Source organism: Asterias rubens, chromosome 7, assembly GCF_902459465.1.
Source record: "Asterias rubens chromosome 7, eAstRub1.3, whole genome shotgun sequence".
Lineage (NCBI taxonomy): Eukaryota > Metazoa > Echinodermata > Asteroidea > Forcipulatida > Asteriidae > Asterias > Asterias rubens.
In genome coordinates this window covers 4,725,456-4,753,075 of record NC_047068.1, presented here as the reverse complement: position 1 = coordinate 4,753,075, position 27,620 = coordinate 4,725,456, and the positions used below count along the sequence as shown (strand labels likewise).

General features: G+C 37.2%; 1 protein-coding gene across 1 annotated transcript; it reads right to left on the bottom strand.

Annotated features, from left to right (window-relative positions):
- Positions 1–366: 366 nt before the first annotated feature.
- Positions 367–24,275, bottom strand: LOC117292661 (phosphatidylinositol N-acetylglucosaminyltransferase subunit Q-like). The gene is made up of 11 exons (XM_033774795.1): positions 24,158–24,275; positions 21,404–21,586; positions 19,832–20,195; positions 11,478–11,655; positions 9,300–9,467; positions 7,755–7,875; positions 7,168–7,294; positions 4,598–4,751; positions 3,488–3,680; positions 2,186–2,365; positions 367–1,614 (listed from the first exon to the last, which is right to left on the bottom strand). The coding sequence occupies exons 2-11, from the start codon at positions 21,554–21,556 to the stop codon at positions 1,435–1,437; spliced, it is 1,818 nt and encodes a 605-aa protein (XP_033630686.1). The 5' UTR covers positions 21,557–21,586; positions 24,158–24,275; the 3' UTR covers positions 367–1,434.
- Between the last annotated feature and the right edge of the window lie 3,345 nt (positions 24,276–27,620).

The following is a 27,620-nucleotide window of genomic DNA, read 5'->3' as shown; positions in this document are numbered from 1 at the left end:
CCCCCGCCGGTGGGTGGGATGTCTGTTTACCACTTAGTCGGCTACAATTCGCTTCACAACATCTACTTAGCAAAGTCCACCACCGCCACTCTCGCCTCCTGTCGCCAGTAACGTTCAGACGCATACAGTATCCATTTATTCACAAACATCTAATCCATACCCTTTCCAGGGTTTATGCCCGCTGTGGTTTTAACCCGATTCGTTCTTGATCATGGAACTACCGACCACAATACCGTATTTTTAGATAGCCCTACTACTAACCCTACATAGGACTCTTCCTCTGTACGAAAGTGTAAGGCCGCCAGGGTTAGCCCTACTACTTGAATATGTTGGGGTAAAAGTTACAAATGTTTAAGAAAAATCAAATGGTTTATGAGCGAAATTTTTCGCTCCCTCGTTCTCATAATTCGCATAAGTTGTAAACTACTGCACTCTTTACATTCACAAAAGGATTGAAGACAACCTGAAATCTACTTGCAATCATACAAACGTTATAACTTTAGGGAAACTTATAAAACTAAAAAGGAAATACACAGGATTCGTAAGGATAAAAAACATCATTACATGTATTTAATTGTAGTCTGAAAGCAGTTACTAGATGTGACATACAGGAACAGTTGATTTTCTGTGCAATATTTGAACACTGTCCACAACTACTTTGTCAGATCTGTAAATTATGTATACTACCTTTATCAAAAAGATATCGGCATTGCTGAAAAGTTCTTTCAATTGCTGCAACAAATTACAACAGTAACTTCTAAGATTCATAGTTAGATATTTACATAACCATTTGAACTTTGTATGGTTACAAATTCCACCAGCAACAATTTATTTTCAACAATATGAAGCAAGTTTGTATTAGTCCAAGAGGTGTTTGAACATTTTAAAATATGGGTCAGGTAGAATTCTATACTGCTTTTCCATTGCCATATTTTATCTAATGGGGCATAGACAGGTGAAAAATCCCCCCACTCTAAAAACAAAACAAAAACCCTGGTGCCCCCCCCCCAAAAAAAAAAAAATGAAAAAAAGTAAACAAACAAAAACAAACACCTCCCAAACACGCACACCCTGCTCTGTGTTGTGTGTAAGTCCACATAGTGTACCAAGTCCCTGTATTATAATGTACCTCATTTGAAGTGTTAAAGAGTGTGGGGTACTTCCATTGTTGTTCTATTATTCTCTTTTTAAAAGAAAATCTCTGTGGGTACCAAAATAAAAAATGTTCTATCATTAAAAGTACCCTGGACGTTTGCATGTGTAAGGCCACACACACCCAGACTATTTAGGTCCTTACTTCATGTAGCGTTAAAACATAACAAAATAAACACAACAAGCTTTTAATGGTGCAAACAGGTTTGATTGAACATCATGAAGCAGAGGTTCAGAATGTCAAATTGAACATACTTTAGTATGCCTCATGCAAAACGTTCGTCACATTGTCTGTAAATTGTTGAGCTCCATGGGGTAGATAAGGTGGCCTGATATGATATCAGACCCTAAGGCAAGAAATGGATTTGCTGTTCCTGTTTCTGAAGATCTTTGACTTGACTCATGTAAGATGGTGTCTTGGTAGGCAAGTTGAAGTGTACCAAAAAGGCCAATGTACTGGACCTAGAAACAGTTAAAACAAACATTTATAATTAGAATACATCTTGCTGACTGTGTGAAGTTATCCCTCTTTCTAATGGCTTGGAGAAACACGACTAATACTAAAAACATTATCGACCCTCGCACATACAACACAACAAACAAGCCTAAATCTTAACTACTTCTGTTAATTTACAAAAAAATATGTGATAGAATTTCCATGTATGGCTCAAAATATCATCAGAACAATAAATAGAACCACAGTACAACCTTTTAAGATAAGGTTAATGCAATATGAAATGACAACTAGCGCATTGAGAGTACCTAAAGGGGATCAGAAATAAACATGAATACTGACTGAAAATATTGAGATGATGCCAGTAGACAATGATTAGGAAAATGACAATCATTTATACAAAGGGATTTACAAAATAAAATATATGAATCTCCACACTTTTCTGAACAACGGTTAAAACCTAGGGTTTCCTTCTTCAACTAGATTATGTAACTGAACTTCACAATAGCATCGAAGATATAATGTACAACAGGGCCTGAAACCTTTAAAAGCCCAAAATGTTCAACAAACATATCTAACCTTCATGACAAATGCCTGTGGTGTCTCATCTCCTTGACGTTTAATATGGTCAAACTTCACCCCACTGTACAATGCCTCTATACCTGTGAGACTCATACAGAAAGAGTATGCTGGAAATCTCCTTAGTACTTCAACAGTCTTGATTAGAACTCCTTTCAATACAATAACAGCCAGACGAAGCTATTATAAATCACAAAAGAAAGGTAAAAATAAGTTGAAAATAATGACAGGTTCAACAATTGGTCTATTTTTTCTTACTTGGCGTTCAAAGGTCTAGTCCTTAAAATGAGTCTCAACTTGTCTTCATTGATATTATTTTTGGAAGGAATAAAATGGAAATTTAGTGTTGAATCTCCACTTTCCAATATAACCCACAAACAAAATTAATTTAACCTCAGTTTGCAAATTTAAAGACAATGGACACTATTGGTAATTGTCAAGGACAAGTCTTCTCACTTGGTGTATCTCAACATATGCACAAAATAACAAACCTGTGAAAATTTGAGCTCAATTGATCATCGTAGTTGCAAGATAATAATGAAAGAACAAACACCCTTGTCACACGAAGTTGTGTGCTTTCAGATGCTTGATTTCGAGACCTCAAGTTCTAAACTTGAGGTCTCAAAATCAAATTCGTGGAAAATTACTTCTTTCTAGTAAACTACGTCACTTCAGAGGTAGCCATTTCTCACAATGTTTTAAACTATCAACCTCTCCCCATTACTCGTTACCAAGTAAGGTTTTATGCTGATAATTATTTTTTATTATTTACCAATAGTGTCCACTGCCTTTAACGAATTAAATTTGTTATGTAACAAACTCAAGGTGTTTTGGGTTCCATTGATATCAGTAATAGCTGGAAAAATAGTTGCTAGCTGTTCACATGTTTAAAGTAATGTGACAATTTATCACATAATAAACCCTTTATTTGTACACTTGCAAGCAATGAATATTTCCTGCAGTAGACTGCAATGAGGCTCTAGAAAGTGCATTAATTGTACAAAGGAAATTGTGTCATAATCATGACTTGGTAGTCTCATTTATTTCTCATGATAATTAATTAGCAAATTAGTTCATATTTCTGACGTATAACTCATAATTTTTGACTGCATGGAAAGTCTGCACTAAACTATGAGATACAAGTCAGAAATAGTAATTAGTTAAAAATAAATTAACTCTTCATGTACATGTACAACTAAAAACAATATTACTATAATATAAATTGTGTTGCTTTTCTTTTTCAATTAATTCACAAAAAGGGACCATCAAAACATGAGAGCAATTAAAGAAATTTTCCCTCACCCCTGTGAAGACAGCATAAAACAGGGTCGTTGTAGGAAACAAAAACAGCAGTATAGTGAAGAGCAGTGTGCCAATGAAGAGCTGGTCCACATCATAGTTACATGTATCAACACGCTTGCGTAGTACATTCCATTTCTTTCCACGGAAGAGTCTAGACAACGCTAATAAACCTGTCAACTGGAATCTATATAACCTAAAGATCAACATAGACATATATAAACCATAGTCAATTAAAATTTGTGTGTGTAAATGACTACTGTCTCTTAGAGTCTTCCATGATCACACAAATGGCACGTATTTGTTGCTACTTGGAACTCATTATGAAACCTGGATACATGCGACCTGGATACTTTTACTCAAGTCAATTATTCTCTGACTTGTCTGAGTTGTCTGCTTAGAAGATAACAATGATTGATTCTGAACACGACATCATACTGTAGCGGCGGTGCCGATCGACCGGTAGGGGGCGTCAGCACGACTCCCCTTCGGAGCAACGCTTGTGGCCCAGACAAGATCATGTCTGCTCGCTGGAGAGGGCGCTCTCTGGCTTAGGTTTCTGCTTCGTGTAATTTTATGATTTGTTGTGTGAATAAACCTCCAAAGAAACGGACAGAAAAGGCAGTTAATTGTTCCTTCAATTGTGTCATTAAACTGTGTACAACGCAACCCACGGTCAACGCTACAATACAAACCTATTGTAATATACCACTACATAATGCACACATAGACCATTTCAATTACCCTGTTGTTTATATGAGTGATTAATTAATATTGTTTTACCACTGGTAATAGATTATGAACTTTTCTATGTGCCCTGTTAACAGAGAAACATTAGTAACTGTGTAGTAATAATGTTGAAAGATGACAACATATTATTGCCTCCAAAGAAGAGGAATCTACCATGGAATAACAAACTATTATTACACGCTTTGTGTGATGTGAACCTTTGTTCTTGTACTCGCTCTGGGGGGGGGGGGGGCAGGTGACAATTGTCTCATTGGGTGTACAAAACTCCATGGATCCCATCACATCATGCAATAATTGCATAACAATGGTCATTAACTGTTGTATTCAAAACTTGAAAGTAAATGATGAAGTATGTTATCGAACCTTGCTGCATAGACATAGAAACAGTATATGTGGAATGTGAGCATGGAGGCCATATCTGATGCTACAGCTAGGCTGACTGATACACCTAGACACCCAGTGAGAGACATACACCAAATCACACTGCTCAGTATAGGCTCCATGATAGACAAATAACCTGAAATATAAGCAAACATAAATAACATTTAATATGATGTTAAATTGCTTTTAGATCAATTTATATTTGACCTGAAAAACAATGCATATATATAGGAGGAAACTTCGTCTCGCCATATTGCACGAAGTTTCCATAGGAGGAAACTATTATACACATATTGACTGGCAATGAGATAACTAGTGTACGTCTATTGCCCCGAGGGACTTTGAGTGTCCAGAAGAGCTACCTATTTCCCGATGCCGTAGGCCGAGGGAAATAGGCCCCTCTTCTGCTCACTCACAGGCCCGAGGGGGAATAGACGTACACTACATGTAGTTTCCGAATTATGCCAGTCAATATGTGTTTTATGACACAGCTTGGTCTTAAATGTGAAATAAGAACAGAAATCTGGAAAAGAAAGGAAGTTTTGTACTTGCTGTTCGCGGTTCAAGTCAAGAGAGGGCGCTGTAACCGGTCACTATCTTCAAAGACGAGTGCCCGCTCAGGAACTAGTTCCTGCCAACACGCGCGCGCGATCACTAGACTATACTAGTTCATCCCACATGACCCTGTTTCAGCCAACCAGAATACAGAACAAGCAAGAGGTGTGTTATAAATATAAATAGTAAACTTGCGGGTACGACCACGTGAAAATCTCTTTTGTGTGAGTGTTGGCTCTGGGAAGAACCGGGTTGGTGTCCACCTTTTGAGCAGTATACTCTGCTCATCTTCAGGAGAGCGCTGGACTACTCGTGGTGGTTGAGTAGTGCTGAAGGGATGCAGATATATGTGGTCCCAGTGCTTATTGTATAGTTGAATTAATCAGTTCAGTATCAGTTTATTTCCACAGTATCAAAATCACAATCAAAATCAAACAAAAGCGTGGTAAGTTGGTTATAATAATCAGGCAAACTAAAAAAAAAACCAGTTATACAAGCCCTGGATTAGTGGATATGTACCGATGTATTTTTGGGAAGCCAAAAACAAAGTTTTACAACTTGAGAAGTTTGGGTTTCCTTGATGTGATTCAAATCCATTGAAAGTCAACCATGTGACCAATGAACTTTGTGACCACAGTAGTCATTGAGTTCGCTTTATTATACACTGGTGTAGGGTAAGCTATTCTTATAATCTCTTTATTGGTTTTGATAACTCTCCATTTCTAATGATGAGGATTGGTTTATAACAATGTTTGATAACTCTCCATTTCTAATGATGAGGATTGATTTATAACAATGTTTTGATAACTCTCCATTTCTAATGATAATAAACTGCACGGGAAAAAATAAACGAAACAGAGTACAGGGTACCAAGGACAGGGTAATTGGTATTGTGACGTCACTCTTTGCTTAGCAATTAAAGGAACACGTTGCCTTGGATCGGACGAGTTGGTCTATAAAAAGGGTTTGTAACCGGTTTTTTATACAATGCATATGGAAAGATGTTTTAAAAGTAGAATACATGTACAATGATCCACACAAGTTTGCCTCGAAATTGCGTGGTTTTCCTTTTACTGTGCGAACTAACACAGTCGGCCATTTATGGGAGTCAAAAACTTGACCCCCATAAATGGCCGACCGTGTTAGTCGACGAGGTAAAAGGAAAACCGTGCAATTTCGAGGCATGTTTGTGTGGATCACTGTATTCTACTTTTACAATATCTTTCTACCCATATGCATTTTATAAAAAACGGTTACAAACGCTTTTCAAAGACCAACTCGACCGATCCTAGGCAACGTGTTCCTTTAAGATTGATACAAAGTTAAGATCAATCTTAGTGCTTTGTGAAATTGAAAAAGCGCGGGCGCGGGTCCCGCTAGTAATAATAATTTTGGAGGCTAATTATCCTTACTCGCAGCTAAGAGCTGAATTGCAAAGGACGCGGCTACAACATGTTTGAGAAGCAGGCATGCAAGGGCACTTTTGGCTGCCAGCCACATCAACCCATTATGACTAAGGAGCACAGCCAGAGATCGAAAATGTTTGATTTGTCTTCATCCCTAATGCAAGAATGATAATCTCTAAAGACACTGGACACTATTGGTAATTGTCAAAGACTACTCTTCTCACTTGGTGTATCTCACCATATGCACCAAATAACAAACCTGTGAAATTTTGAACTCAATTGGTTGTAGAAGTTGCAAGATAATAATGGAAGAAAAAAACACCCTTGTCACACAAAGTTGTGTGCTTTCAGATGCTTGATTTCGGGACCTGAAAAACTAATTCTGAGGTCTCGAAATCAAATTTGTTGAAAATTTCTTCTTTCTCGAAAAACTTTCTTACTTCAGAGGGAGCCGTTTCTCACAATGTTTTATACTATCAACAGCTCTCCATTGCTTGTTGTCAAGTAAGTGTTTATGCAAACAATTGTTTAATTACCAATAGTGTCCACTGCTTTTAAAACCATAGAACTTCCTATAATAAGATGACTCACCTATCCATAGATATACATGATACAGAAAAAACTGGCCAAGAAATTGTGCAAGGGCGCTGTTGAGCTTAAGACCAGCAGGAGCTCCCATTAACCACTGAAGTAGCTTCTGCAGTGACTCAGCAGTATTCTATTCATTAACAAGGGAACAAAAACCCCAGACTTTTTTTTGGTACAAATAGTATTAACATCAATGTAAGTTAATAGCCAATTCCAAATTTAATAGATGTTAATTTAATTTGCATCGGGGATAAAGAACATTAATTTTGGTTTTTACCCATACACCGATATGTGTAAGCACTGTATACTCGGTACTTTCCCGAGCCCAGTGAAAAAATATCACAGGCATATTACTCGGGTGGGATTCGAACTCACGACCCTTGCAATTCTAGAGCAGTGTCTTACCAACTAGACTACCAAGATAAGGGGATAAAGATTGCTCACTGATGCAAATTTAACATCTATTATATCAGTGCGGTACCCGCTGCCAAAACAAAGGATAAGAACTGCCTCTAGCTCCCGGGCAATCTCGGTATTATACACACATAATAGAGATATGTTTCACAATAAAACTTTGAACATGAACTTACATTGGCTGATGATATGATCCATTCAGTCCAGAGAACAGGTCTGTTATTGTGAAGAATCCACCACATCAGAATCATTCCCAGAAGAGTGTCAATCACTAGGAATGACAACAAATTACCACTTCTGAATTTGAAATGGAGAGTTATCAAAACATTGTTATAAACCGATCCTTATCATTAGAAATGGAGAGTTATCAAAACATGGTTATAAGTCAATCATTATCATTAGAAATGGAGAGTTATCAAAACATTGTTAAAAACCAACCCTTATCATTAGAAATGGAGAGTTATCAAAACATTGTTATAAACCAATCCTTTTCATTAGATATGGAGATTTATCAAAACATGGTTATAAATCAATCCTTATCATTAGAAATTGAGAGTTATCAAAACATTGTTATAAACCAATCCTTATCATTAGATATGGAGATTTATCAAAACATGGTTATAAATCAATCCTTATCATTAGAAATGGAGTTATCAAAACATTGTTATAAACCAATCCTTATCATTAGAAATGGAGAGTTATCAAAACATGGTTATAAACCAATCCTCATCATTAGAAATGGAGAGTTATCAAAACATTGTTATAAACCAACCCTTATCATTAGAAATGGAGAGTTATCAAAACATGGTTATAAACCAATCCTCATCATTAGAAATGGAGAGTTTTTAAAACATTGTTATAAACCAATCCTTATCATTAGATATGGAGATTTAATCCTTATCATTAGAAATGGAGAGTTATCAAAACATTGTTATAAATCAATCCTTATAACATCGTGTGTATCAGTTGTCAGGTAGATTGTTCTTTTGAGATCTTGTCTTGCTTTATAGTCTACCATCGAAGTGGGGTTACGGCAAGGTAGATTTTTTGAATTCGGGAGAATTTTCAGTTCTGAAATGAACTGTACTGCTTTTTCCCTACAACTGGGCGAACAGTAGAAAATCGGCAGGGACTACTACTTTAGCTTTAGTGGATTGAGGGGACCTCTCATTATTAGCTTCACTACCACAGAGTGAGTTCTAATTAGTCCCCACATTTCGAGTAGCTTGCTCTAGTCATTACCAACATTTTTGTATGACCATGACCCTGCCGCTTTAATTGGGTGTTTAATAACTCGTTGCCACTCTTGTTTTCCCTTAGTGTGAACAACTGTGCTTGATTCAGAGCTGATCACAATCAGGTTTACTTCCCAGTGTATTCTTCCCTACCTTATGCCCCAAGACCAAATAGTTAGAACTGTGCTTAGCAAAGGAGCCTTACAAGTAGGTTTCCATGGTGCTTTGCATGGTGGTGGATCAGGGAGTAAGCCATACTTTCACCATAAAACTTTGTTCATGTCAGATTTTGATTCCTAGCTTTAGCCCATAATACCTCAGGCTTCAATACAAAATATGCAATTTGCATATTAAATTTACACTGAGTGCAAATGTAAAATGTAAAACCTGAAATTACTGAACTAAACTATTACCTAAGGCATTAAAGAAATTACAACTTACTAAACAGTCAGTGCATGAAATGTTTAGGGAATCTAAATTACTTACCTCAGTTTGTTTTGCATGTAAGATTTCATGGTCGAGTCTTGTTGGTCATCACTTGCCTCATGACTGTGTGTACTAACTAAACACTGTATATCAATACATTTATCCCGTATCTGACATCCTGTTTGAGTGATTTTCAGAAGCAACTGGCAAATTTTCTTCTCTGACCATCTATATTATTTGAAAAGACACATGAAAAAAAAAACAAGACTAGCAAATTAGAAGACTTGGTGAAATGTTAAAAAAAACGCAGTAAATCTTTCTTTGTATGAAAAATTAATACAGGAAGTTCTTTGTGGTTGTAAAGACTTACATTTTTATAACAAGAACTAATTTGATAAAACTGTGGTTAGAAAGATGATGACGTAATAGCTTATATCTTACCCAGATATTGAGATTTATAACTATGTTCTAAGATTTGAACTTGCAGCAGTTTTAAAGGAAAAAGGTTACTTCAACTTCAAATAAAACTTGACACAAGCAAGCGCTGTTGAAGATAATTACAGCATTCTTTAATTAGATATGAGTTTGTTAGTTATGAACAGTTAATGTTATGATATAATAGGAGACTATTGAGATGCTGGCGGCAGCAGACATGACGGCCTTTTTTTGCAGCTCTGAGCTTGCACACGCAGGCTCAGTACTGTGCATGTAGGTGTGAGCATGCACAATACTGTGAAAAAGGATCGTCTAAAAGTCTCCCATTGAAGAGGTCATCATCTTAAACAAAGTGCAGTGTCATCTGCACACAAAGATCCTAAAACATGGTAAGTTTAAAGTCTGAAATTTTCTTGGTTATAAGGCGTTATACACCTTTGGTTTTTGGAACCGTTCAATTGTTTGTGAATCCTATAATAGTTGTAAACAATAAATTTAAACTGGGTAAAATTCATGAGTCAGATATGGCCAAAACATTGAATATGTCCACGCAAGAAGTATAATGCCTTTTCCTTTAGGGATTATTCTTCCTGCGTAAACAATCAAAGAAGCATAAGGTAACGCTTCTTGTATTAAAATTTTGAGGGATAAAAAGTGGTACCTTTTTTCATAACTATAGTAATTTGAAGTGAAATTTAACTTGCAAGTTTTTATTGCCATTCATTTTCAGAGTCATTACCAAGCGTAGACATACCCTTTTATAAGGTAACATGTATGGATACAGACCCTTTAATAAGGTTTTCTTAGTAGTTTCATAGCGCAGCGTAGCGAAACAGCACTTGTTTTCGTTAAAGTTTGTTTATTGTTTTTTTATTTGTCTGTTTCAGTACAAAAAAAACATTGAAATAAAAGTATGATTTGTTCTTGGCGACCTTTTGCATAGTTCCTGTAGAGCAATAGCAATGAAACTTTCAGTGATGAAAGACAATGGTGAAATGATCATCACACAACAAGGACGTCACTATGACGTCATCACCTGTCACGTTACGTCATCTTAAAGTTTAAAATTTTTAATATCTATATCAAATTAGCCACAAGAGACTGTAGGTTTCTGTTTGTGGGATTGTTAGTGGCAGGTTGAAAACCCTTCAAAATTTACACACTATGTTGATTGTCAGGCAGGTATCATTTGTGGGAAGTTTCAGATCAATGACGTCATTGGGGGTCATGTGACGTGGCATTAAAGGTGCACTTTTTGAACTTGTATAACTCCCGAAGTAATGATGGAATCATGTTGAAACGTGGTAGGTTGTAAGATATTGTCAAGTACTTGTTTTATGTATATTGTGAAATAACCTTATGATAACGTCATCACACGATTTTTAATGATTTTTTTCATTTTTGCACCTTTAAGTCATAAAATGGTAACTAAAACATGGTATAATCTGAATTATTTCGTTTAAATAGGCTGGATTACCTCTTTGAATACAAACAAATTTCAAACTTAATTGAGAAATTTTGAAATGTTATTTACGAAACAGCTATGCATTTGTGAAAAAATGCATTTATGTCATGTTTAGTTTTGAACCAGGGACAACGAATACAATTCGTAATTACCCTTATAACATTGATGTGTTGGAAGCACTGTGTACTTTTGTTCTTTGAAAAAAAATCCACAGACAAATCATGTGGTGGTGATTCGAACCCACAACCTTGTATTACTAGAGCAGATGCTTAACCGCAAGTCCACCAAGCTAGCCGGATGGCTAGCAGCATCGGCAAATAAAATATATATTTGTTTACCTTTTACATATTATACTTCTGAAGGGCAGCAATGAAACTTGAAGAATGGTCAGGAAACCCTTCCAAAGAACTGAAGAAAACCATCTGAAAGCAGACAGGGTATCAGACCTCTTCAACTTCTCATCTATGGAAATTTCCAAGTCTGTCCTGTCCTTTAAAGCACATAACTGCCTCACACCTTGAGAACAATAATACAAACCATCTGTTAGGAGTTGTAGCAAAAGGGGCAATGTGATTTGAGGTCAATTTTAAATAGCAACAAGATTATTCACTTCAGATTCATGTTGAGTTTGTAATGTAAGACAGTCTTGCTCTTTGTGCCATGATTAACAGCTTTATTCCTTACTGCTGTTGCAAGCTGTGAATTATAATAGGTGCTTTTTCATTATGGGGTTAATTTAATAATGAGTTCCAATGAGGTCCTCGTAAATTTGGAACTAACAGTAATTTGTAATTCTATTTTGAAGCTTGAGAAGTAACTCTGCATATTACTGTGTTGCTATATGTAGAACATGTAGGTGTGCATTAAGATGGTGTTCAGTCTGCAAGCTTTGTTTTGGGCTCTGACCCTTGTTACAAATGTTCCGGTCTACAGGCCTCACAAAAGTCTCCAGAATACGTCACATGACATAGTATCATTTACTGATCTGTCTGGTCATTCAAATGTGACATTTCCAGCTGTGGAAAGTGTCATTTGGAGTGGTTGTTACTCTGAAAATTCTCATCATCTTCTGTGTAACTTACAAGCCAGCTGCTACATGCAGAACACGCCTGATCGACCTCTTTGTCATGAACCTGCCAACCTTTATTATCACCTAGCATCACTGTACAACAAGCTGCATCCAACATGGCTAACAATAAACAACAATATAGAAAGGTTTGCGGTAACACCATGTAATGACTACCTCTAATGAATTGGGGTGGTTCTGAAAAGAACCGTTGGTTTCAACTCGATGTTTCGATCAGTATGCTCTGATCGTCTTCTTTTTTCTCTCTCCAGAAGACGATCAGAGCATACTGATCGAAACGTCGAGTTGAAACCAACGGTTCTTTTCAGAACCACCCCAAGTCATTAGAGATAGTCATTACATGGTGTTACCGCAAACCTTTTTCAAATCCTACTTAATAAACAACAATGCCAGACTCATCAGACTCCCAAAGCACAGCAAGTTTGGTAGAGCTCCTGTTACTTACAGGTACTATGCCAACTCTACTGCTATACATTCAACCTTCCACTGGCTGTATCTGGAGATATAGAACTAATCCCAGGACCAATCAAGGATCCATGTGGCAAGTGCAGTAGACCAGTAAAATGTAACCAAAGATCACTACTCTGTGAAGATTGTAATGTGTACTGGCATCAGAAATGCATTCCAGAATTGACAATAGCTCAGTACAGTTGATATCTAGTACTACTGACTGGTTTTGTCCTGTCTGCACTTCTCAGGCTACCTTAGCTTTCTTATCATGCAGTTCATTCACACTTCATTCCAGGATGTTTTTGTTGACTCATCTCCCAAAATTCAAGCACCACCTGATCTGACCAACGACCTGACCTTAAACTCAAGTCGCTTACTTTTTTAATATTAACTGGCAATCCGAATCCACTTCCTTAGTAAGTCTTCAAGAAGTAACAGACTCCATGGGTCTCTGACAGTTGGTTCAGGATGTACTTCGCCCTTCGAAAAAGTCCTCCCTGTTTGGAACAACACTCGACCTTATCTTTACCAATCGTCTAGAGAAATTCACTGTTATCAAGTCCTTTGCTAACCCAGTCAGTAGCGATCATCACGCAGTATGTTTCACTTTTCGTGCAGCTCGAGCTTTACCACAGCCAAATGTTGTTCGCTCTTTCCTCAGTACAAGAAAGCTGACTACATGTATGAACATCTTCAGCAACTTTTACATCTTGCACCATGGTCTGCTTTCTTAGATGATGACCCCAACGCCTCGTGGGAAGGATTTAATGACATCCTAGATGCAGCCGTACGAGATTGCATCCCACGATCGAAACGTCAGCACAAATCATCCCCTTGGATAACAGCAGAACTGAAAAAACTCATCTCATTAAAACACACCCTGTTTACAATTAGCAAAAAGAGTAAACTCTCCATCTGCCTGGCTGAACTACAAACAAGTAAGGAACAAAGTGAAGAACTTGACAAAATCTTCATATTGGAATTATCGCCCAAGCCTTCAATGACTTTTTCACCTCTGTCCATTGTCCAGCTGCAACATGCACAGAGACCCTACAGTTACCTTTGAATGGTTGACTAAGGCCCTATCTTCATTGTCATCTCACAATTGGCACCTGGTCCAGACACAATCTCATCATCAATTCTTTGAGCTGCAAAGACCCCACTTGTACCACCATTACTGCGAGCGATGAATTCATCACTTGTTAAAGGCTCCGTGGAAACTCTCACAAATCACCCCAGTATTCAAGGCCGGCAGTCGCAACTGCATTACTAACTATATCGACCTGTTGCATTCACATCAGTAGTTTGCAAGGTATTGGAAAGAGCAAAAAATTTGCGGAAAACATTAATAACCATGTGAACTCTTTATGTATGGTTAATATAAGAAGCAGCATGGTTTCACAGCTAAGAAATCATGTGTTACCCAACTCATCAATGCAACTCATGACTGGGCAAGTATTCTCGACAAGCCACATCCACCTTGTTATGATCCACATTCCTAAAGGCCAGAGACTTCGAAAAATAACCCCGCCCTAAAAAAATAAGGGTAACAAAGGTAGTCAAACAGACCAGCATAATATGAAACAGCAAGTATGTTCAATTAAGTTTAATATAAACCATTACGTAAACAAAAATAAGGCAATACAAAAAGGCAGTTAACCAGTTGTGACATGAATTGAATATAAAATGTAAACGGGGGGCGAGCAGCCCAGGCAAAATAGGGTTGAAGACCCAACAGCCTCTGATATACCTCGACTCTCTCGGAGAGAGCTGAAGACCAGTGTTCGCCTATTCTGATGAAAATGTCCCCGTAGATTGTTGTCCTTCCAAGGTACGCGATGTGATGAAACCCGGTGTGGAAAAATGGTCGGCCCCCTCGGTGCTCTCTGCTTTCGTACCGTCGTTGCTTCACGCAACCGGTACAACAAAGTCCGACGACCGCAGCTCGGAGGAAAAGAAAACTCACACAGTACCCAAGTCACGAGTCTGTGTGTCGTAAAGTTCGACGCTCTCGGGAAGTCACAGCTCCGCCTCGTCGACGTGCAAAGTCCCCGTCATTGAAGAGCCACCGCAGCCTACTGCATGGTTTCGGCAGCGACGAACTTTACTGGAGGCTTCACGTATTGATCCGTGCAGGAACGGCGAAACTATGTCGAACATCACAGTTCGGCAATTAAAAATGCCGCTCCAACGTGGGCATACTCAGAGGGAATTCTCTGCCCACTCAACTCTGCTACTCTGCAGACCTCCGCCCCGAAACTGAAGAAAAAAAAATGTGAGGGACGAGGATGGCCGCAATCCTTCCATATGTAGTGAATCCTGAATTCTCAGCATTCTCCAAACTCTGCGAATTCCAATATTCTGTTCATGTCTGCAAAACAGGTGTTTGTGTGGCGTACCAAGAAAAGTTCCAACCGATTAACGAGTTTAACACACGCGTGACTGCTCACCCCAAACTTAAAGTATGTGTGCTCGCCCCACTAAGGAAATCTATAACATTCTACACGTATAGTATTAAATACTTAAATAAAGAAACATTACTTTATTGCTACTGTAATCCTAACGCTCATTTACAAAACCGGATATTTACTCTGGACCATTTACTCTGGACCATGACAACCTCGACTTGACATCATCTTCCTACACTTCAGCAAGGCTTTTGACCTCATCCCTCACCACACTCTTCTTAATAAGCTGGCTCGTAACTTTAACATTAGTGGCCCCACGTGGAACTGGCTGAAGTCCTTTCTCACAGATCGACAACAGCGAGTTACCAACCGTGGAAGCGTCTCTTCTTGGGCATTAGTCGCATCTGGAGTTCCTCAGGGAAGTGTCCTCGGTCCTCTTCTCTTCAACCTTTTCATAAGTGACATCTCAAAAAACATATCTGAATTTCTGAAACCTCTCTTTTTTTTGCTGATGACACCCTCATTTACCGGCCAATCAAAACTCCAGCTGATGAACAATCCCTACAGTATGACCTTTCTATGCTCAGTCAATGGAGCATAGCAAATGGTATGAGGATCAACAAAGAGAAATCAAAAGTGATGCATATACAGTGTATGTCTCGCTGCAAAACTCCCAACGACGAGCATCTTCCTCATTACACACTCCAAGGTAGTGCCCTTGGTGTTGTGTCATCATATAAATACCTTGGGATAACTGTTAACAACAAGTTGAACTGGAACGATCATGTCAATACTATTGTATCGAAAGCAAACCAAACTTTTGGTTTCATTTGGCAGATTCATTGGGGGGGGGGGGGGGCATCTTCACATCTTACAACGTGCCGCAGACATTGCCACATCTTCAACCAGAGTGTAGACTATCTGTGTTTGAGCCTGCCACTGTTGGTGAGATTCAAAGGGTTATTATGAAATCTCCTTCAAAATCCTGTGAGCTGGATCCAGTATCAACATCCATGATAAAGCAAAACATTGATATATTTGTACCCTACATCACTAAGCTTGTAAACGAATCTCTCAGTTCCGGTTGTTTCCCCGATAGCCTCAAAGTTTCCTACATCAGGCCGCTCATCAAGAAACCAAACCTGGACAAGGAGATATTCAAAAACTACAGACCGGTTGCAAACTTAAAATATCTTGGAAAAGTCATCGAACGAGTAGTGTCATCACGTATTTCTGATCACACTCATACTTTCAACCTGTCCGACGTGTTCCAGTCAGCATACAAGCCTTACCATGGGACCGAGGCTGCACTAGTCCGTGTGAGCAACGATATTCTCTCTTCTATGGACAATAGTAACCTTACAGCGCTAGTCCTGCTAGACTTGAGTGCTGCTTTTGACACTGTTGATCATAACATCCTTCTCTCTCGGCTCCAGAATCACCTTGGCATAGAGGACACAGCCCTAGCATGGTGCAAATCGTATCTCCACAACAGAACTCAGCATGTATGTATTGGCACTGCGATATCCGACCCTGTTGTTTTGGTCGGTACTCAGTGGTTTACGCTGTACACTTTACCAATTCGTGACATCATCCTCAAATTTAATCTGAATTACCATGTGTACGCAGACGACACTCAGCTATACATCACGTTTAAATCTTCTCAAGAAAATGCCAATGCATCTATTGCAAGACTTGAGAAATGCATCAAAGAGATTCGACAATGGACACAACAAATCTTCCTGAAGTTAAATGATGATAAGACAGAGTTCCTTTTATTTGGGTCACGTCAACAGTTAACTAAGGTTTCAGTGCCATACATCTCCATCGGTGATGATCGGATAGCTCCCTCGCTGAAAGCTCGGAACTTAGGGGTTATTTTTGATTCATCGATGACACTTCAGCCACACATCAACAACATTGTTCGTTTATCATCATATCACATCAGGAATATAGGTAAGATTCGCAAGTACTTGGACAAAAGTGCCACTGAAAAGGTCATTCACGCATTTGTTACTTCTCGTCTTGACAACGGCAATGCTCTTTTCTACAGTCTTCCTAACAACCAGATTTCCCGACTTCAACGGCTCCAAAATACTGCTGCCCGCATTGTGACACTGTCTAGAAAATCCTGTTCTATCACCCCCATTCTGAAACAATTACACTGGCTCCCTATCTCTCAACGAATCATCTTCAAGCTGATGCTCATTGTCCACAAAGCTCTAAATGGCAAGGCTCCCCACTATATTTCTGAAATGCTTCAAGTTTACACTCCATCAAGGAATCTTCAATCAAGTTCCATGCTTCTCCTCATTGAACCCAAGTCTCGACACTCATGGGGTGACAGGTCTTTTTCTCTAGCCGCGCCACGCATCTGGAACTCTCTATCGCTTAATCTTCGATCTTGTCTTTGTACCACAAAATTCAAGTCTCTTCTCAAAACTTATCTTATGTCACAGGTTTTCAATGACTAATTTTGTTGTGTCTGTTTTTCTTTGTGTTGTGTTTTGTTTTTGTTTTGTTTTGGTTTACTGCGCCTTGAACACCCAGCAGGGTGGATATGTGCGCATTACAAGTCTTATTATTATTATTATTATTATTATTATTCGGTGCCGATGTAATCGCTAGTTCTGCCTATCTTACAGTATGGATTACCAGCCTGGTACCCATACACTGCCACATTATCAGCAAGGTTAGAAGGGGTACAACAGAGGGTTACCGAAGTAACGGCGAGGTGACATGCCTTATGAGGGATGTTTAACATCACTCAACTGGATGAGCCTTCCTTACACTACAGGAGACAGCAGCACAACACTGTTTTCACCATTAAATCTCTGTTTGGACTTATTGACTGCGATGCCATAAAGTGTAACACTAAAATCAACACCCGCAGTTTAGACTTGACCACATTTCACCATCACTTTGCCAGAACTCAAGCTCTTAAGTACACGCCAATTCATTCATTTCCTCGGTTATGGAGCAACTTGCCTTCATGTTTAAAAGATTCACTTATTCTGGATACTTTGAATGTTTTTTGTAACAATTTATCTTCTTATTATCTTGACCTTCAATCCCAACAAACCTATAAATTTTTTGTTTTGTTTTTAGACCCATTTGTTTTCCTTCATCTTGTTTATATATTTGTTGTTTATTTGTTTATTTATTTATTTATTACTTTATTAATTGATTGATTGTTTGATTGATTTATTTATTTATATTTATTAATCCCTCTTGTTGTATTTATGTTTGAAAAGGAGATTGTTTGTTTAATATTTCCCGGCTTGTGTTGTTATTTTATTTATTTATTTATTCATTGATTGATTTACCTATTTATCTGTTTATGCATATATCCATCCATACATTGAATTATTTATTACTTTATTTCTTTTTTACATACCCCTACTTATTTGTCTGTTTGTTGATGTGTTTATTTGTTCATCTATTTAGTTAATTTTATAAAATATGATTGAGTGGATGAATGAATGAATGGTGGATAGATAGATAGATAGATGAGTGCATGTAAAAAGGAAATAAAATATCAGTATTATTTTATTAAATTCATTTAACTATTTATTTGCTTGTCTAATTTCTGGCTTACTTATTATTTTGTTGATTAATTGATTGGTTGTTTTGATTGCTTTATTCATATTTAATCATCATTTGTTGTAAAGTAATAATGTTGGAAAATGAGATTGTTTGATTAACTGTTTTGTTGCTTGTGTTTAAGCTTGGGCGATATCGATTTATTTTATTTACAATATATCGCCGACAATATATCGCGATATTCGATATAATCGCGATTAATTAAATTTGACATCATCAGTCTTCAAAGTCCAAGTAAAAGTTGTAGAAGAGACAGTCATAGCATAACAGAGGTGTTCTAATGACCTATTCTTCTGGTTTTACTTCAAACCCATGGGGTGCAAGATGTCTAAGCTAGCAAATACATCGCGATATTTAATCGATATCGCGATATATCGGTATTTCGATTAAAACCAAATCCATCCGATATCGAAATCGTTTCCAAATTAACATCGCGATATTCGATATCGTGATATCACCCAAGCTTACTTGTGTTGTTATTTTATCAATTTGTCTATTTATTTATTGACCTATTTTTTGTTTGTTTATCTATCCATATATTGAATTATTTGTTGCATTATTTCTTTTTACATGTACTTTTCTAACTATTTATTCATTTATTTATTCATACTTTTTATATATATATATATATATTTTTTAATTAACTATCTATTTATTTATTTATTTGCTTGTCTAATTTCTGGTGTTTTAATTGGTTTTGTTATTTTAAGTTGTGCTTGTGTATGCAGATTACTTATATTTATTTTAAATTATTATTATTTTTCCAAAGAGAGTATTTAATATATATTGTTTGCCTCCCTATATGTGACTGGATTAACAGGCTTTTGAGCTACAGTGTTTAATTAAGGGAATCAATGTGTGGTGAAGAGGTTTTCAACTAGTGGTTTAATCCCAACGAGGCCTGGTTCTTGATAATTTTATCGAGACGAAGATCAAATATGCAAACAGTTTTAAACTTACATGTAGACCCTACCTCTCTGTATAACAGTGAGCACAACTCCCATATTTAATGGATCAAGACCAAAGATGCAAACAGTTCAATGTAAACTTAGATCCTACCTTTCTGTATGACAGTGAGTACAACTCCCATATTTATGGATCAAGACCAAAGATGCAAACAGTTCAATGTAAACTTAGACCCTACCTTTCTGTATTACAGTGAGTACAACTCCCATATTTAATGGGCTGTTATCTCCTGATGATTTCACCTCAGTCAAGGGTTGAGTACCCTGTGTCATCTTAGTAGTCTCTTCCTTACTTAAACAGCATTTAAGAACTTCTAGTTGATTGTAGAAGATGAGATGGTAATCTTGGATCGTTTTAGGTCGACCATTTTCTAAAAGTGTACATGTTGGCAGGCTGTAGACATTGGGTCGACTCAGCTCCAAGCAGGATTCAGATCCTTCAACATTTTGACAGAGTTGTGATACTAAGATTGCTTCTGGGTCTGACTGATGAGTAGATGGACCAATTATTACCAATGACTTCTGTCTCACACATGTTGCTGTCTGAGAGTTCACAAGAAATATAGAATAGTTGAAACATGAAGAACATTTAATGATGAGATTAGGGTTTGGGGATCTGGCTATTGTAGTGATAAGGGATATTAGCTTGTCTTGACCCATGTACATATGGAACAGAACTTGAGTTAGTTTGTTTTCTGTTTGCATTTTGCTGTAGAGCAAACAAGGACCCATTTTGGCAAGACGTTACACTACATTACAGAAAGCCATGGCTTGATATCGAGAGTAGTTTATTGCCACTATAAATGGTTTTCTTTATTCACAGCTTCAACTGACAAAAAAGTTTCATGCAGAAACGCACTGGCCTGAGTGGTTCAGCCATTAAATCACAGGCTTTGTGTAAGCTCCGGTTTATTCCCATAGGTTTTAGTGAATTACAATGTTGTACCATCAAGTTGTGAAATTGGGCATCAGAGTATAGCAGTGACAGGGGACAATTTAACAGTTGTGAAAAATCTTTTGCCGCTATCATGATTAGCATAAAATTGCATTGAGAAGATGGGACGTAAAGTGTTTATAATTAATTTCAAAGTCACCAAGTTGGTTGACTATAACGATTAAACATGTAGCGCGCGATTATCATGTGTAATAATAGTAATAATATCGAAGTCTTATATAGCGCACGTATCTACCACACAAGGTACTCAAAGCGCTGAGTATGTACAATCTTTCAGAAAGATATGTTATTGCAGTGATGAATGAGGGTCGGCTGGCACATCCAATGGCATGGTGCATTGGTCTTGTCAACAAGCTTGTTTACTTCAAAGACGATGGTGTTCATGAGTTGAAGAAGTATTATTCTGGGGAGAGCACAGCCGATCCGCATACCATCCATGGCGCTGATATTCAAGACCTTAAAATACAACTTGTATATTCATCAGACTTATTGTTAAATACCAACAATAGTGCCCAGTATGAATAGCTCAGCCGCTCTGCAACGCACATGGCATTTCTTCCGTCCATAGCAATCAGTATTTGCTGTCCTGTCCGCACCTTGTCTGCGGAGGAGCGTTTGGGGAGTTGTTTTGACAAGGCGCCTAAGTGAAAACACAAGTCCTATAAATAAAATCTTCCCTTTATTGAATTAAATGTTAAGGGTGGTGCCAACTCAATATCATTACAAAACTTCACATATTTTGTTGATCATAATATTGGACCTTGTACATGTACATGTTGTAGCATTGGTACATTACCTGTAACTCCTTCAGAAGGTTTTGTAGATCAACCGGAAGATGGATAACAGCAAGGATGCATATGGTGTATGTTTGATAATCAACCCATCCTATGCAGACACTACTCTTGGATTTAATGGCAAAGTCAGGGAAGAAGATTCTCATAACAGGCATGGTGGCTAGAAGATGATGTTAACTAACGAACTAAGAAGATAAGATATAAATAACACAAATAAATAACAATTATCTGGCTGTGCTGTAAAACTTATGTGACCAGGCACTTTAAGTGACTGCCCCCTCTTAAGTTAACTAATTGTTGACTTAGCAGCAGCCCACCTGCTGAGGGTCTTATTTCCCAGGGCATGGTCAGTGTGGTCAGCCCCAGCTCTACCCCAGGTATAGTGTAGCTATTGTGCAACTAAGTCATTCCATTGCAAGTTATCATCGTGTGTGCAAGTCATTTTTCCAAGAGTCTCAGAGCTATTCCAGTTTCAGAGTTATTCCCATCCATGTTATGTAAGTACCAAATCTTTCTTTGTTTCTTATTACTGCTAGACTACAATCCATATTTGTGTTTATTATTAATGCCGTTTCTGAGGAGATTCCTTGTATTTTAAGTGGGTTTGAATAAGTTTCCTTTGTCTATACAATTGTAGTTCTTTGCATTTGTTGTTACTTTTGTTTTAGTTTGGAACCACTAATTAAGCCAGTGTTTTGCCCAAACTTGTCCTTTTTGGATTGTCTTTACTCTGGTTATATTTGAAACAGTTGAGGAATTGGATTAATTTACCTTGCTATATGGAGGAAGGAAAGAGTTCTTTTACAAGTTTCCTTAAGAAATAGTTTGGTTTATTATAATTTACTTTACATTTCATTGAAGATGGAGTGTATAGTTATTTGTTGTTTTAGACTCTTCCATGTCCATACTTTTAGTGTGCATGTCACAGAGAAGTTTAAATGAGTTGTATGGATTTCATTTCATTATTGGTTTTTCTTGTTAATTGATTTACCTAGTTCATTGCAAAGTTCTTGCTAGGATAACTTTGATTGAGTCACTTTCGATAATTGTTATTATTCTTTATTTTGCTCTTTTTGCCATTAAGGTCTTTCAGTTATGATTAAGTTATTGTTTCTTTTGTACATTAGATTTCTGTGTTTCTATTCCATGAAACTTCAGAGATTTACAGTTTCTTGTGTAAGGTTCTAGCATAGACCCCACATGAGATTCCTAGTGCTGTATGCTATGGGTTGTTTATTGCAGAGATGTAGAGATTAAGTAATTAAGTACACCAGCTGTGGAATGTCTTAGGAACTTTCAAGGTTCATGGCTGTGTGTTTGGTTTATTGACATAGGGTTAGCTACATCACACAACTCTGTGTTGACCAGTATCAATACTGTGCTGTGTGTGTGAGGGCATAGTATAGTTAATTGCTATATGATCACTGCACAGGTGGCTTACATCCAGAACCACTATCTATATTGTTTATGTTACAGCCATGTTGCTAGCTCATTAGTATGTATTTGTCTTTCTGGACAGCTGTGTCTATTGTGTATAGCAGTGTTAAAACTTAGTGTTCTTTACTGGACTCTAGAGTTTTCGTGAATATTTAATAAGGTGGGCTGAGGAACTATTTTATCTTTGGCTAAAGGGTATAATAATAAATGTGTTTCTCTATTGTAAAAGTTATCTTCTTAAGCTTGAGACATTTGCTCTTTGCCATAGAATTTATTGTTTCAGGTTTACTTTGGTTATTTTGATTTAATGTTTGTATTTTCTACATTTCTATTGTATAATCTTATGTTTGCTTAAATAATCTTTTTCTTTTCTGTTCTTTTATAGACTTTCGCATCAACCCTTTTTTTTAATCTTTTGTGCTTGTGAATAAAATACTTGTATAAAGAACCAATCTTGTCGGGTCACACTTACTGATATCACATTGTGGACTTGGCTTTACACTGGGAAATAGCTTGTTTAAAAATGTAGCGGTCAAAACTGAAAGTGTCTTGTGTTGATGGATGTGGGGTTCACCTCAGATGGTTTTAAACATTTGTTTCTGTTTCTTTCGATTTTCTTGCAAGGTAAATCCATTGTCATGACTCACTCACTTGAAACATAACAGAAAAAAAAACGCAACATGTTTCATGTATTGTTGAGAAAACATGGTTATATAACAAAACTTTTTTTTGCATTGAGACGTAGTTTCCGAGAAAGAAGTAATTGTCCACCAATGACTTTTGAGACCTCAGAATTAGATTTTGAAGTCTTGAAATCAAATATCTGAAAGCCCACAACTTCGGTCATTTTATATGTGCAAATTTGCCGCAAGCAAATTTCACTCCCAGAAAATATTTAGTTACAGACAAAAACAGAGCAGAGCTCTGCATGTGGGGATCTGACTACTGAGATCCTGAGAATGAAAATGAGATAATTAACTGCACTCTCTCTATACAGGATTATGACAGATGATACTGAATGAAAGTAGAATGGCTTCTTAAATTTAATTATATTCACCAATTTTGGTTAACACTGAACTCTGGAAAGTACTAAGTATACAGTCGTTAATAATACACATGTGTTAGGGTAAAAACAAATGGTTGGTTTTGTCATAGAGAAAGGACAACCTGTATGGTTTTGTGCATTAAGTTGAATTGAACTGGCATGGTTCGCGCCCGCATGATCATCACCGCACACTGGACGATGTGTCAACTGTCAACATTGTGAAAAAATGTCGTACAGAAAATTAATCGAATTGAAGGTGAATATTCATACTTACCGAATAGCTTTTTTAGGGGTTGAATGAACCATGGAGGAGGCCATGGTTTAGGCGTTCGAGCTCGAGAAGGATCATCACCGAAACCATATTTTCGTTCATTGTGAATTCCACACATTTACAAAACTAGTTACATTGAAATGATAGAGCGCCACCAATAGTTTGGTGTACTTATGTAAACACAAACCGTCTTTTGGTTTGTTTACCAGGTGGTAAATGACCGATGGGGCAAATACTGCAGGAATAAACATGGTGGTTAATATTACACAGGATCTGACAGATACAACCCAGGTAAGTGTTACCACAGGCAAAATATTGAAAGCATGGACAAGGACCTAGCTAGATAGTCAAAGAAACAAGACTACCTTGGAGGTCCAATGTGTAGTTGTTTATCTTTGTAAATTTAATGATCTATCTATTATTCTAAGGTGTACTACAGAAGCATAAGTTTGAGAATGCGATGACGATTGATTCTAAATCCTGGGGTTACAGTACATACGTGAAGCACAGCTAGACGACGGATAACTTTCCGTATGGCGCCACCACTTTTTCACTCATATTTACAGAAAGGGATATCTCATTGAGGTAAATTAAATACTATATTATTTCATATCGAATGAAAAAGTGGTGGCGCCATACGGAAACTTTTCCTAGACGACTACTTAGACATGGACAATTTAACCCAAATACTAGCAGAGACAATCAGGTATTTGAACGTTACTTAAAGTCACCTGGAAGTGGTATTTTGTCAAAATAAAGCTTTTGTCACTAAAATATGTGTTTTGATGTCAGTGGAATATGAATAAACGGAAAAGTTTCCGTATGGCGCCACCACTTTTTCATTCGATATAAAATAGTATAGGAACTTATTTACCTGATTGATATATCCCTTTTTGTAAAAATGAGCGAAAAAGTGGTGGCGCCATACGGAAAGTTATCCGAATAAACATTGTGCAGAGAACTATACAAAGAAAATTAATTGTTTTCTTTGTGTGTATTGTTTTTGTGGCAAAGACAGAATAGTGCCATGTGCCAAGCCTATTATGTGTACCCAGGACTGTGCAGACAATGTACAAATTTAAATTAAGGTAGATGCTATGTGCGCATGATCCAACACTAATGCCGAACACCAACCAAAGTATTTCTATTTATGGTGATGTTTCAAAGTTTGTAGTCTGGTTCTTAAAATGAATTACTAGTTAAATTTTTGTTAGAAATTAGGTCCCATGCAAAAAATGCACAACTAAAAGATTGGCCCCTGACCCCTGAACATGAGACGAACAACTCTTCAAATATTGGCAAAAGACAAATCCCAATTTTTTATGATTTTTGTGGGGGGGGGGGGGGGGGGGTTACAGCCTGGTCGATACCTTGCAAAAAAGACTGGCACCGCACATTCTCACACCGTTATTGCTCTTTTAAAGCCATTGGACCCTTTCGGTTCAGAAAAAAAAATAAAAATTCACAGATTTACAAATAACTTACAAGGTTTACAGAAGGCAATGGTGAAAGACTTCTCTTGAAATATTATTCCATGAAATGCTTTACTTTTTGAGAAAACAGCAAAACAATATAAATTCTCGTTAACGAGAATTACGGATTTATTTTAAACACATGTCATGACACGGCGAAAGGCGCGGAAACAAGGGTGGGATTTTTCGATCACCGATTGAGCCTAAATTTTCACAGGTTTGTTATTTGATATAGAAGTTGTCGTACACAAAGCAAGTGTGGGCCTTGGACAACACTGTTTACCGAAAGGGTCCAATGGCTTTAATCGGAAAAAAAACCAAGTGTCTAAGTTTATGCTAAGACCATTAGTTATGATCATCAGTTTATTATTTGTTAGACTGCTTTTAAAACGTCTTGACATGGTAATGTTTCCTCATATTAGGTACACATCCAAACCAAGTGAATCTACATTAACCGTACATATATGCAATTGTTCTTGATTGGCCAGTCAACAACCATGTGATCCTTGAGGTTCCGGATCCAATCAAACATCAGTATTCATGTTTGTATTTGGTATATGTGTAATCTGACTGCAGGGTGTCGCATACAAAATATTATATGGTTCTGGGGGGAAAGGTTTTGTAGGAAGGAAAGCTTATGGACTCAACTTTTATATGACACCAAAAAGTCCAAAAATAATTAATTATTGGGTGAGCACTTTTGTAAAGGGTTTGAAAATTAGGTTGAGCAGTAATTAGCCTTCCAATTTGTGAGAGGTTAGTCCTTTGGAGCTTACAAAATTCACTCCAAGATGTCGGCTACTTATTCTTCAGTGAGCAGTGCTCACCCAATCATGATTTATTTTCAGAATTTTTGGTGTTGTATGAAAGATGAATCCATAAGCTATCCATACATCTTAACCTTTTCCCCCAGAATCATATACTTTTTATTCGGCAGCCATTTTAAAAGTGTATAATTTTTTTGAGACACAAGGTATAGTTGTATAATTTGTTCTCAAATGGTTTGTATATTTTGTGTAATAAATAATTAAATAAAACAGGACTATGGGTCAGCTTCTCTGTTATGACCTTCTTCCAGGCCTTGAATTACCCCATGGCACCCACAGCAATTGTTGTGGTGCCCTTTGCAAAGTTCCAACGCCTTGTCTATTACTTTTGTTTGAGCACAAAGAACATTGAATGGAGCTAAAAAACAAAACAGGGTGCATTTTTGTGAAGTATGAACAGTATTCACCTGTATAGGCAAGTGCCTTTCAAAGTTAAATCTGTTCAGTGGTAAGAAAAAATACTTAAACTGTGAGATGCAAAGCAAGAGAAGTATTGGTGTATTCATCACAACTTTCTTACAAATATGGTGAATAGTTTGCTTTGTTGAACAACCTTTCTTTCTACAGTCTTATTAAACTTTTGTTTCAAACCTTGGCGATGAATGGAACTTTAAGGGCAGTGGACACTATTGGTAATTACTCAAAATAATAGTTAGCATGAAACCCTACTTGGTAATATATTGATAATATAAAACATTGTGAGAAACGGCTCCCTCTGAATGGAACGTAGTTTTCGAGAAGGAAGTAATTTTCCACGATTTTGATTTTAAGACCTCGGATTTAGATTTTGAGGTCTCGAAATCGAGCATCCGAAAGCACACAACTTCGTGCTACAAGGGTGTTTTTTCTTTCATTATTATCTTGCAACTTCGACAACCAATTGAGCTCAATTTTTCATCGATTAGTTATTTTATGCATATGTTGAGATACACCAAGTGAGAAGACTGGTCTTTGACAATTACCAATAGTGTCCAGTTTCTTTAAATTAAATTTGATCAATGACATTTTATTCCCCAATCTTTTAAAACTTTGTTTCCAACCTAAGAAATGAGTGGAACTCTAAAGTCATTTTAATAACTAACCTTTCTTTGTTCAGTCTCTTTATTGGCTGAGGCATTATCACACCTTTATCTTCAGATCAATACACAAAACCAACTGCACAATAAA

Excerpts from the sequence above, each read along its gene's own strand:
- LOC117292661 (XM_033774795.1), bottom strand. The coding sequence starts at position 21,556 with ATGCCTGTTATGAGAATCTTCTTCCCTGACTTTGCCATTAAATCCAAG. Across the intron at positions 11,656-19,831 it reads ACTCACTGTAATACAGAAAG|GTGTGAGGCAGTTATGTGCT; the intron begins GTAGGGTCTAAG and ends ATTGTTCTCAAG. Across the intron at positions 7,295-7,754 it reads GGATCATATCATCAGCCAAT|AATACTGCTGAGTCACTGCA; the intron begins GTAAGTTCATGT and ends GTTAATGAATAG.